Genomic DNA, 13,181 nt, shown 5'->3' on the forward strand with positions numbered 1-13,181 from the left:
CATTCTCCCCAGTGTACAGATGGAGGAACTGGGGAAGGCTATGTGCCTTGCTCAAGCCAAACAACCTATGGGCATAGGACCTGGGACTTGAACCCAAGGGTAATTTGACTGCCAGGTCATTTCCCCTAATCACCAGATGAGTTAAATTATGAGTTAAAAACCACTGGGGTGAGGGTGGGGTCTTGAAGTCCATTTAGAGAGCTACAACTGGAATTAAAGAATAAAAGAGACAATATCAGCATGGAATACTCATAGTAAGAAGGAAATATGAAGCTTTTGTTCCAGCTACAGACATGAGAATATGTTGTGTGTGTATGAGTGTGTGTGTGTGTGTGTGTGTGAGTGTGTGTGTATGTGTGGGTATAGAATGGCAGTGTCAAAAACAGATTTCTTACTATGTGTCGTATTAAAAGAAAAGTTGGAGCAGTCTAATATCTAGGGAAGCCCCTGGCGCACAGTAGGTGCTCATTCAATGCTAATTTCCCCACTCGGGGTTTACTGCTCCGGGCAGGGCCTCCCATACCTCCATCCTCATCCTCCCCCAGGACTAGAGAATGAACTGTCTCATTCTGAAGCAGCCATAGTCTCATTATTGGTAAAAGCGTTTGATTTGAGTGTGTTAGGTACATAAGTTACTGAATTAAACATTTTTAATATGTTTTCTTTAATAAATATGTACATATTCATAAAAACCTGCATCTATGAAAACATTCCTATGGGCTGGGATCAACGTGGCAGCCAATAAATCTGAAGCAAGAGTCTTTGCCCCACAACCGTTCTGCCATGATTTGCATGTTCCCCTCACTCGGCTTCCTCTGTTCCTCTGAACTGTAGAGAGATCTGCCTTCCTCCCTCTCCTGCGGTGCAAACCTGTAACCCTCTCCCATCCCCACCCCGGCAACCCCGGGAAAACTGTGCAAGCCAGATACAGGCATTCAGGAAGTGTAAAGTCCCTGGCAGAGGGTGTGAGGGGGGCAAGCATTCTGGCAATCTAGGGCAGTGGTCACACTGCTCATGGTCACCCCGTCACATACATGGGGCTGTGTGAGCCCCAGGCATCTTCGGGGTGGTGGCGACAACCACATTCAGCAGCAGCAGCTCCTTTGATATTTGTGGGATCTGGTGCCTGGTGGATGGAGATAGACTTCCTGGTGATCACAACTTCCTGCTCTTAACCTTGTCAGTGTCATTGAAGTTGCCATGATGGGCGAGGGTGAGGTCAAGGGAGGAGTCATTGATGGCAACTCCTATCCACGTTGCCAGTGGTGGAAGCAGCCCTGGTGGCTGACTCACCAGAGCCACATCTATTGATCCAGGCTTCACCAGGTGTCTCAGAGGGAGTGACTGACACATCAAATGGGGCAGGCAGCTCTCAAGTGGAGAGGGGCAGGGAGCCTCCTCCATTTACTTCTGAATTTAAAACTCTAAGCCTCCTCTTCCTCCCCAGCTTTCCATGGGTGAAGGGAGAAGCATGAGCTCAACAGATGGGCGGAGCCTCTGGGATGAACTCATTCATTCATTCATTGCTCACCAGGTGCCAGGCTTATGCTAGGAATGGGGTTCCAGTAGTGAGCAGAAGCAGTCAGGGTCCCTGCCCTCATGAATCCTCCTGTTTAGCAGAGAGATGGGTGGCAAACACAAATTACATTAGTAAGTACTTCATTATAATTATAACAAGGTACAAGGAGGAAAGTGGACAGTGTAGAGCATTGCACCTGGAACCATAATGGCACAACATTAGCCTGGGGATCTTGCTAAAATGCAGACTCCGGGTCTGCAGGGCAAGGAAGCTCCCAGGTGCTGCCGATGCAGCAGGCCCAGGAGCCACACTCTGAGTAGAAGAGTCTAGAACAGAGGTTCTCAACCTGTGGGTCGCGACCCCTTTGGGGGTCGAACGACCCTTTCACAGGGGTCGCCTAAGACCATTGGAAAACACATATATAATTACATATTGGTTTTGTGATTAATCACTGTACTTTAAGTATGTTCAATTTGTAACAATGAAATTAGGGGTCACCACAACATGAGGAACTGTATTAAAGGGTCTCGGCATTAGGAAGGTTGAGAACCACTGGTCTAGACCATGAGCTAATAAAGAACTGCAAATTACTAAAAGGTATCACAATTCTGGGTTAATAAAAATAAACCTCTGTTCCTGAAGTTACAAACTCAAATGCATATTGGGACCAAGAAGGTAATATAAATGAGCAAAGTCAAGATCCAGCTTTAATATGAGGCAACTAAAGCTGAGGTCTGTGCGAGTAAGTGCACACTTATGTGACTGTGTGTCTATGTGACTGTGTGAAGTAACTTGCCCACACTGTTCATTCATTCATGCATTCAACAAATGTTTATTATGCACCTACTGTGGGCTAGATCTGCAAGCCAAATCTCAGCATTTGTTAACTCAATATTCCTTCTGAAGAAAGCATGTGGGCAAGAAGGGGACAGATCCAAATTCAAATCCTATTCTGTTTCAATGAAACTGTGTGACTTTATGCCTGTGACCTTCTCTCTCTAAGCCTCAGTTTCTACATCTGCAAAATGGGGCAACATCTCATTACCGAAGAGCTGCTGCAAAGATTACACAGGCACGTACCTACCAAATGGTAACTGCTCAACGTGCAGCAGCTCTTATTAGCTTTCCAGTCTCCTGGGGCCCTTGTTTAAGCCATTTAAATCCAGGAGCCCAATTTGAATGTTCACACTTTTTTTTTTTTACTTCTCACTGGGAGGATTAAGAAGCTAATGATTCTGAAAGCAGCAACCACTATTAAGATGTCTAACTGGACCCCAGGGGCTGCTTCTAACTGATCTCTGAGAGATGAGACAATTTCTAGTGAGATGCTCTGAAGCAGGTCTTTGCCAAAAAAGGTGCATGCCTGTAACTCTATCAGCTCATTTCCCTCATGTGGGTGACCAGGGACAGGGACAGTAGGAGGGAGCACTGTATTAGGAGTCCAGAAGTGAGCACCCCAACTCTGACTCGTATTGAGTGTCCATGTGAAAGTGAACAAGTCCTTTGTCCATCTCGGGGCTGTTCCTGAGGACTGAAAGGAATGAAGCCAGAGTACCCCAGAGTGTGGTGGTTTGAGGGGGCATGCATATATACTTTTTTCTACTTAAATCATCACAGACTTATTTTAATGAGTATTAGAATCATAACAAGTCTATCAGAGTTGTAACTTTTCATTTCTGGAACTGGCCTTTAGTCATCCTTTTACTAGTAAAATGAATTTATTGAAAGGGAGTTGTTTTAAAGAAAAATGAGTAAGCAAGTGACAGTATGAATATGTGGCAGAGAAAGTGGCTTGAGAATGTGTGAAGTTTGTGAGATGCCACCGTAACGGAAAGTCCTTTACCCACGGAGGGCATTAGGTAATTCATAATACTCAGTGCCCTTTTTCCAAAAGAGGGAATTGGCAATTTCCTTAACACTAAATTAATTCTGTTCTGCGCCAGCAGGGGTCATTCTGGGTGCCAACTCACCCAGGAAGCCAGCTGAGATAGAGATGGGAAAGGTGAAGGTGACCTGTGGCGCCCCAGGTGAGGGGCAAAGCTCTGGGCAGCTCAATCGGGCTTGGGTGGAATGAATCAAAACCTGCCAGCCCCAGGCTGGAACCGGTGAGACCAGAACTCACAATCAGACCTTGCCAGGCCCAGGGCAGAGGAGGGAGTTGCAGGAAGCCTGAGAGAAGAGGACAGCCCAGCTTTTTCCATAGGGGGTGGTTTCGCCTCTCCAAGGGAACACCAAAGAGATTATAGCCTCAGCTTTTGCAAAATGTATCTGCATTTAAAAAATATATATTTTTATTGATTTCAGAAAGAAAGGGAGGGGGAGAAGGAGAGGGAGAGAGAGAAACATCAATGATATGAGAGAATCATTGATTGGCTGCCTCCTGCATGTCCCTCACTGAAGATGGAGCCTGCAACCTGGGCATGTGCCCTGCGACTAGGAATCGAATCATGATTTCCTGGTCATTGGTCAACGCTCAATCACTGAGCCACACTGGCTGTGTTGTATCTGCATTTTATTTTTTAAAAAATCTATTTTATTGATTTTTTTTTACAGAGAGGAAGGAAGAGGGATAGAGAGTTAGAAACATCGATGAGAGAGAAACATCGATCAGCTGCCTCCTGCACACCCCCCGCTGGGGATGTGCCCGCAACCAAGGTACATGCCCTTGACCGGAATCGAACCTGGGACCCTTTAGTCCGCAGGCCGATGCTCTATCCAGTGAGCCAAACCGGTTACGGCTGTATCTGCATTTTAAAAGAAAAAATTTTCTCTATTCAACTTTACTTTCTTAGTTCTGTAACTTCCCTGCCGCCCTCCTTTCAGAAGATAGAATACGATTCAAATCCAACTTTCCCTTGAATGGTAATGAAGGATAGCTAATATTTCTCCAGTGGTTCCAACAGATCAGGCACTGTGCTAAAAGATTGCATGGCTCTTATCTCTTTTATTCTCACAACAACCCAATGAGGAAGTTATTATCTGTACTTTACACACCTGGAAAATGAGGTTGGGGAAGTAAAGGAAACTTTAACTAAGGGTTCAAAGCCAATATCAACCTGAAGTTATCTGTGATTCCTCAAGACTGTTCTGTATTCATCCACCTGCCCATCCCTCCTTCCCTCCCTCCCTCCATCCACCCATCCACCATCTTCCACCATCTATCTATGCACCCTCCCCCACCCCATAAATAATTTTGGGGCATCTACCATGAGCCAGGCACTGAGCTATGTACTCATTTGGAACAGAAATGTAAATACACATATGCGAATTAAAAATTGTCTTTGTCTTGGAGGAATTTAGCATCTAGAACAACAGTTCCCAATCCTGGGTGCACAATAAACTCATTCGGAGAGCTTTAAAAAAATCCTACTCTCTAGGTTACACTTCTGACCAATTAGACTCTCTGAGGGTGGGATCTGGTCATTAGCATTAAAACCAGCCATGGAACCTGGTCCTTAGAGTGTGGTCACTGGGCCAGCAGCATCAGCTTACCTGGGACTGGTTAGAAATGCAAATTCTCAGAGTCCTCGCTCAAAACTTTATAGAATCAGAAATGCTAGGGGTGGGGCTCTGTGATCGGTATGCTAACAGAACTTCCAAGGTGATTTGATGCGCAAGAGGACTTGAGAACCCAGCTAGCACCTTGCTACTCAGAGTGCGGGTGGACCAGAGCGTAAGCATCACCTGGGAGCTTGTTAGAAATGCAGACTCTTAGGCGGGATCAGCATCTGCGGTTTCACAAGGTCCCCAGGTGAGATTCTCCGCATATTAAAGCGGGGGAGACACAGCTAACCTCTGCTGAGTGTTTTCTAAGCGGCCAGCATTCTGCAAAGGCTTTAACATCACGAGAAGCCTTTCTAACCACTGGCCCACACGCAGGCCACTCCCTCTCACAGTCCAGCTTCACTTTTCATAGAAATTACACCATCTGAAACCCCTTATTTGTTTAAAAATTCAGTACCTGCCCCTTCACTAGAACATAAGCTCTGGGAGCAGGGACTTGTCTGTCTTGTTCACTATTATATTCCCAGAACTTATTCCAGGGCCTGATCCATGGCAGGCATTTGTGGACAATTTACTGAACCAACTTTCATTATCTAGGCAGGTGGCTGAGGCTCAGAGAGGGGTAGACATCTGCCCAGGTTCACACAGTGAGCTAAGGGCAGGGCTGGGATACACGGGTGGCTGGATTGAGCCCACACCCTGTAGGATGCGATGTGCAGGGACCCCTGGGAGCAGAGTGATGGTCAACCCTGAAGGTGGGCAGTGGGTAGGATTGGATCCCCACCAGTCCTAGCGCCTCATACTCAGTAGGTGCATCAAACAATTTGTTGACTATATGATTAGAGAAGTAAAGGAACAAAAGAGAAACTAGCGCCCTAGCTGGTTTGGCTCAGTGGGTAGAGGGTCCTGGGTTTGATTCCAGTCAAGGGGGCACATGCCCGGGGTTGTGGGCTTGACCCCCAGTACGGGGTGTGCAGGAGGCAGCCGATCAATGATTCCCTCTTATCATTGATGTTTCTATCTTCCTTTCTCCTCTCCCTTCCTTTCTGAAATCAATAAAAATAAAAGAGAGTGAGAGAGAGAGAGAGAGAGAGAGAGAGAGAGACTACCAACTCTGTCTGTGGAGGGGCTCAGGAGGCAGAGGCGATGCTGGAGAAGGGGCGTTTGTAATGCAGAACGGAAGGGGCAGGGAGCCCTTGAGGCTGCAGATCCACCTCTCAGTGTCTTCCTGAGAAACAGTGCACCGTGCACAGCCTGCATGGTGACACCCCGGCAGCACTGAGCATAAGAGCAAAAAAATCAAAAGTCAATGACCGAGTGAAGAAGTGGGGACTCTGGAGCCGAAGTGCCTGGGTTTGATTCCTGGCCCTGCCACGAACTGTGCGACTTTAAGCTGGCTACGTAACTTTACATGCCTCAGCGTCCGCACGGTAAAGCGGGACCCCAGCCTAACAGGAGTGTGATATCACGTGAGAAACAGTCAGTGTGCTCCTGATGGGACAGACTTCGGAGTCAGACGACCCAGGTTCCATTGTGGCCGTCGTGTAGCTGCGCCCTCTGACCAAGCTGCATGCCGTCCCCGTGCTGCAGTTTCCTCCCGTGTAAAGGGAGGTCAGTGAGCCTCCGCTTCTCAGGGTTGTGGGGATTGACTGCGTTCAGACATTAACGTCGGGCACACGGCCAAGTGTTCGCTCCGTCGGTGCCAGAGGAGGAGGAGGAGAATTCACCTGGATTTACATTGCTCTGAGCGGTGCCGGGCACAGAGCATGTGCTCACAAAAGTTAAAGACACAAGGTAGAGACTCACCTCTGGGACAACTGCCCTGGCTCCCACTGTGGCAGCCAGGCCCGGGGTCTCTAACGCAGTCAGCATTTCAAGAGAAACTGGAAATCCAGATTTTCATCTGAACTGTCCCAATTTTTATAACTTTTATTTAAAACATGGTGTCATCATTAAAAAAAACCAACAAAACAAAACAACGGCATGCCTGAAGGTCAGACTGGGCTGTGAGCTGCCAGTTTGCAACCTGCAACCGTGGCTTTGAGCTCACTGTGGTTATAGGAGTCAGAGGACAATGACAATGGAATTGTAAGTTAAACCATTGTACCACGCCCCCAGGCTGGGCCAGGCACTTTGTATAATATTACATCATTTAATCTTGCAGTAAGCACCCTGTGAAGTGGGTCATGATTATGCCCCCATTTGACAGAAAATTGAGGCACGGAAAAGCTCAAGCATTTGTCCAGGACCATTGGGCTGGTTGGCAGTGGAGCTGGGACTCAGACTTGGGTCTTCCTTACTCGCAGCCTATGCCTTGGCCCATCTTTGCTGGCTCTGAAATGAAGATGGGCTTAAGGTAGCTTGTGCCTCTCTCTACAGGCACAAGAGAGGCTGTGAATGGGGCTCAATGCATCTTCTCAAATTCTGTGAGAGCCCAGGGGCTTTACACGCACGCTCCTAAGTGCCAGGAAGAACGAGGTGGTGTTCTCTGCCATGAGGGTTGGGCATGAGAGCCCAGCCCCTGTTGGTGGCACTCAGCAAAGGGTTGTTCCAGCGTCATTACCAGCATGGAAAGGAAATATCATAATCTTGGTGACATCAATAATGACTCCCAGAAGCCTGGAGTTGCTTAAAAGCAAATTCCTTGTGACGTTATATTACAACTAGAAACGCATCTTGTTTTCCATGACAGTTACATAGCATTTGTGCCCCATGAGCTGGCATCAAACCCAGATGGTGAAGGAGAGACAGCCGGGGGTCCCAGAGTACCGGCAGCAAACCCCAAAGCTGGCCCAATAAGGGGTTAAGCCCAACGGTAAACAGAATAGCTTAATGCCTTTTGTTAACTCCAGCTCTGCCAGGAAGGCTGACAGATCCCAAACAAGCAAACAATAGCTGGAATTGTTCTAGCGAAACTCGTCTGGCTGCATCATTTGCCAATAATTTTAAAAACAGCTTAACTCTCCTCTGCTTCCTTGACTTCAACCCGACCTGAAAGCAAAAGGTGGACGGGTTCTTGTCCCAACACCAACCCCCTTTAGACAAGACGCCTGCTTGGATGCCACGAAGGCAGGAGAGCGCGGAGGGACGGAGCGGAGACCAGGCCGGACCTGGAACACGCCCGAAACTGACTACATCTGGGGAGGTGTCAGCAATTCTTGGAATTGGAGACCAAGACAGGAAGTTCAGAGCACGAATGAGCACACTTTCCCTGCCAATGACTAGACAGAATTGTCAGCAACGTACACTAAAGTTTTGGTCCAGCGGCAACAACCTAAATGACCGGAGGAGAAATTGTTATAACGACGGTACTTTCGAAAGGATGGGTGTCTAAGTCCGACAGCCCCTTACTACATTCCGCCGGGTGGGCAGGGACCACCCCTGGTCTGCCACAGCTCATGCCAGGAGGCCTACCTTCTGTGCCACTCAGAGTCCGGACATCGGCGTCAGCAGTAAGCTTCAGTTTACCCACACAGGTGCTGTTTACAGTAAGACTGGGTGAGAGCACTAGTTCTAGCATTTCCTTGTACCTGAAAGAAAACAAAGGGAAATGTAATTTATTCATCAATTATGCATGCTTACTAATGATTTCTCTTTCTTTCCCTAAGAGTATAAATATGAGAGCTGATTACCTAAACCCAGCCGTCTTATAAATTCTACATAATAAAAATGCGCTAAACTTTTCATCAAAGGGAAATGAGGCATTGAAATGAAGTACTTGCTCCCCTCGGGAGAAGACGCCCACTTGATTAAAACTTTCCCCTCCTTCCTGCTGTATTTTGCCACTAGAAAAATTATAGTTTGGACTCTTTCAAATGTCATGTGAACGAGCTGGAGTGAGCCAGGGAGATTTCTCTGGAGAGGAAGGGATAAAGAGGTAGGGAGAGAGTGTTTGAATTTAGATTCCTCAAAGCCAGAGGCGTGGGGAGAAGTCCGAGTTGACTGTAGTTAAGAGGGGAAACGGATATGATATTCCACGGTGTGACTTGCTCAGATGGAGAAAGGCTCCAAAGGCATCACTGATATTTAAGTCCCTCTAGGCAGCAAAACTCACAGCCCATTACTGTGGTCCCTCCCCAGAAAGAAGACACTAGCTCCTGAATTACTCACGATTTTGATAAAATGTGAATGGAGGCAGGGACAAGTCTCCTGGGTTGTTTGATTGAAAACTTTTCCAACCCTTGCGCTATGTCAGTACTTATGCCTCCCAAATTCCTACCCACTGTGGTTAGGAAATGAGGTTTCCGGTTCATGAGCACAACATTGTACATGGCAGTTAGCAAAGGACTCAACTACAACCAGCAATGTTTGGCACTGATTCAAGTTGTCCTCAGAGAAAGGCTAAGTTTATTGACTGCACATCGTATCCGAGGTCAGGATCCGATATCATTGTGTTAATAAACACCACGTACTGACTGAAGCCAAGTGGTTATGAACTCAGATTTCTTCGTAAAAAGGTTGTGGATTCAAATTCCAGTGTCACTGCTTCCTAGTCAGAGCAAGTGACCAAACTGCTCTAAGTCAAAAGTGTTCTCATTGGACTGTGGGGATTATCAAAGTACCTCCTTGACAAGGTCAAGGTGAGTGGAAAGAGATGATACATGTAAAGAAAGGACTTAGCAGTGGCAACCTAAATGCCTATGAATAACTAGGCAGTACGCTCACATGATGGAATACAATACAGCTGTGCAAAAGGCTGAATGAAGTTCCACAGAGCACGACAGACAGATTGCCAGGCAAAGTACTGAGCGAAGAGGTAGCAGGACCCAAGTTGTGATTCTACTTCTATGAAGTGCAAAATACACAAACCAGTATTATGTACTGTTTAGGGATACAGACATATGCAATAAAAATATAATAGTATGTATGGGAACAATAAACACCAATTTCAGGACAATGGTTAACTCCGGGAATAGTGGGGGGGAGGGGAGGGGCGGGCGCAATTTGGGAAGTAGCACCTGGGAGTGTCAACTGTGTGTGTGACATTTTCGTTCAGGGGCTGACATTGACTGAGGCCCATCAAAATATATAGGGTGGGGCAAAAGTATGTCTGCGGTTGTTTGTATGGAAAATAATACAATAATTAATAAATAACAGTAAAAAAAAAAATCCAGCCTGCCATCTGTTTTGTGTGACCCATGAACAAAGGATTACTTTTACATTTTTAAATGGTTGAAAACAATCAAAAGAAGAATAACATTTCAGGATGTGAAAATTATGTAAAATTCAAATTTCACTGTCCATAAATAAAGTCTTTTGGAGCATAGCTCCAAATTGTCCATGACCACTTTTATGCTGCAACTTCTGAGTAATTATGGCAGAGACCCACAAATATTTAATATCTGCCAGAAAATATTTACCAGCCCAGTTTTAGTTTGTAAACAGGGTGATGGGCATACTACTGTTATCCTCTGTTACGTGGTTACTGTGCATCTTTGTGTGCCTAAAACACTTAATTTAAAAAAATGTTTTTATTGATTTTACAGAGAGGGGAATGGAGAGGGAGAGAGAGGAACATTCATTGGTTGTCTTCTGTGCACACCCCAACCAGGGATTGAACCAGCGACCTGGGCATGTGCCCTGACCGGGAAATCGACCTGGTGACCTTTTGGTGCATGGACAATGCTCAAGCAACTGAGCCACACTGGCCAGGGCTGAAACACTTAATTTTTTGAAAAAAGAAATAAATCAGTTATTCTAGGACTTACACATAGGAAGTATTTTATATATACTTTTTAATCTGATAAAAGAATTCCACACAAATCAGCTTCTACTGCTTATATCTTTATATTAGCTGATACGCATTTAATTCCTAAATGTTCCCAGGTATGCATGCATGCTGTGTGCCTGTTTGCTTGTTCCCTGAACACCACAGACACTCCAGGAGAGAGGCTTGGGAGTCTCATTCTTGGAATACTTCAAACACGTTGTATGGAGCAGATGTTGGACCTGTTATCTGACTGTAGGTGCCAGAAATTTGCATTTTATTTAAACTCATTCCCTTCATCCTTTTGGAGAAAGGTTATTCAAGGTTAAAAAATAAACAATGATGTAAAAAATAGCACTGGTCTCTAAGTATCCAGATGTTATGAGTATGGTATTAGAGGCAGCAAATTGTTAGCTAAATGACCAAATCCAGTTCAAAACAAAATGAATTGTCTCTCTGCATCCTCAGGGTTTACAAGTCATTGCCAATATTTTAAAGTAAAGCAATTTCATACAGAAACCTAGATTTTCAGCTTCTCTTGAAAATGGAAGAATAGTGCCACATTTCTGCATGACAACAATTAGCTGGAGTTGAGAAGTGGCAGACCAACTTAGTGAAGGCCTATGGGCTCCAGTTTGCCACAGTCCCCACCCCTCCCTAGTGTCTTACGGTTGACCCTCCTTTTCCATTTATATTTCCTCCTGGTCTCTATAGGCCTTTGCATTTGAAAGCCATCAGGAAAGCCTGACAAGGAAAGAAATAGCAATGTGACTTCTGGCCTCAGTCACATAGCTTATTTATTTTACTGAGTGTTGCTGTCATCCTCAAGAGCTCTTAGCACATCCAAACAGCATTTGTTGACATTACAGCAGAGCAGGAATGTGTTTGTGAGTTTTAACTCTGGGACAGAGTATTGCTGCTAAAGCTTTTGGTGTCTTCACCTCTTGCCTAATATCCTTGCAGGCCAAGCAACATGGAAATCATCCGTATTTTCCCAACAGCACTTGACACAGAATCTTATTCATTCTCTCATCTGATTGACACCTGTGGGGATAGGAAGAAGGAAGGCATGGAGGAGGAGAGGGACTGGGAAGAAGGGAGGGAGGAAATCTAGAATTGAGTGATTAGCTTCTTTCAACAAGATTTTTATGAATTCCTGTTTATCCTCATGTTTCCAATTCGCCCTAGAAAATGACTCTAATGTATTAAATGTGTCTTCTTAAATGATGTCATGTTGTTTTATGTGTGACGGACATGTTTTAATTTACATGAATAGTGTTGTATATGAGATCTCATTCTGTTGATTAGACTTCACCCCCAGTCTGCACTATGATTTTAAAAAGGATACATATTGCTGGACGATTCTCTAGCTTGTGGCTAGCAGTCCATACTGTGCACCCACTCTATTTATTTATGCATTGCCCTAATGATGAACATGTAGGAAGCCGCCATCTCTCAGCCATCATAAACAATGCTGCAATGAACATTTTCATTTGAATATAATATTTAAAATATAAAACATAATAAAATCATAAAACATATTTATGTATACACACATATAGTCTTAAAATGGAGATAGATATTTTATATATATTTCTGTCATTGGGTATATGTGAACTCAACTTTGCCAAGTACTAGCAGACTGCTCTTCATAATTCCTGTACTAATCTAGATTCTCACCAGAAGTGCATAAGCATTCTAGTTTCATAAATTCTTTTTTAAAAAATTCTTTATTGTTGAAAGTTTTACATGTGTCTCCTTTTCCCCCATTGACTTCTCCCTGTCCGCTCCCACCTCCCAGCACATGCCCCACCCCCCTATTGTCTGTGTCCATTGGTGCTCATATACATGGATACAAGTCCTTTGGTTGATCTCTTACCCTCCTGGTAGTTTGATAAACTCTTTCTAACACCTGGCATTGTCCACCTTTCTAATTTTTGCCAAGCTGATGGGGTGAAAAATGATATCTTAGTTGTTTTAAGTTGCATTTCTATGATTACTAGTGAGTATGAGCATATATTCAACCTAATTATGGGGCATATGAGTTTCGGAGAACTGTCTATTTACTAGTATATCTTTTATCCTTACCCATATTTCTACTGGATTTTTCGTTTGTTTGTTTTCTTGTTGGGTTGCTGGAGTGCCTTGTAGAATCTAGATATTGGTTCATTGTTGGTTTTAGATGCTGTAAGTTTCCTTTCTTAATCTTTCATTTTCTGTTTTCTTTATTTATGGTGTCGTATACAATTAAAAATGTCATATATTTGCCCAATAAGTTCTTTTCCCCCCACTAAATGTAAAAATTTTTTCCCTAACCCTTGGACATTAAAGTTTGTCTACATTTTAACTATTGACATGGAATTTTACCTTTCATATTTAAGTCTTTAATTCATCGGAAGTTTTCCACTTAGTATGATTTAAAGTTGCATTTCCCTCCAATATCGGAGAAAA

The 13,181-nt window shown here is 44.6% G+C and overlaps 1 protein-coding gene across 4 annotated transcripts in view; it reads right to left on the reverse strand.

Moving 5' to 3' along the window:
- The window catches only part of EYA2 (EYA transcriptional coactivator and phosphatase 2), a 211,470-nt gene that overhangs the window by 131,468 nt on the left and 66,821 nt on the right, over positions 1–13,181 (reverse strand). For 3 of the 4 annotated variants that reach the window (XM_070421592.1, XM_070421593.1, XM_070421591.1), the window contains exon 2: positions 8,438–8,553. In XM_070421592.1, coding sequence (XP_070277693.1) covers positions 8,438–8,543 — 106 coding nt within the window. In that variant the 5' untranslated portion in view covers positions 8,544–8,553. Of the gene's footprint in view, positions 1–8,437; positions 8,554–13,181 lie in introns of those variants that run through there. The other variant, XM_070421594.1, reaches the window with a different exon arrangement.

Source organism: Myotis yumanensis, unplaced genomic scaffold (genome assembly GCF_028538775.1).
Source record: "Myotis yumanensis isolate MYYU_CA2020_CCGP unplaced genomic scaffold, mMyoYum1.0.hap1 SCAF_7, whole genome shotgun sequence".
Taxonomy (NCBI): Eukaryota; Metazoa; Chordata; class Mammalia; order Chiroptera; family Vespertilionidae; genus Myotis; species Myotis yumanensis.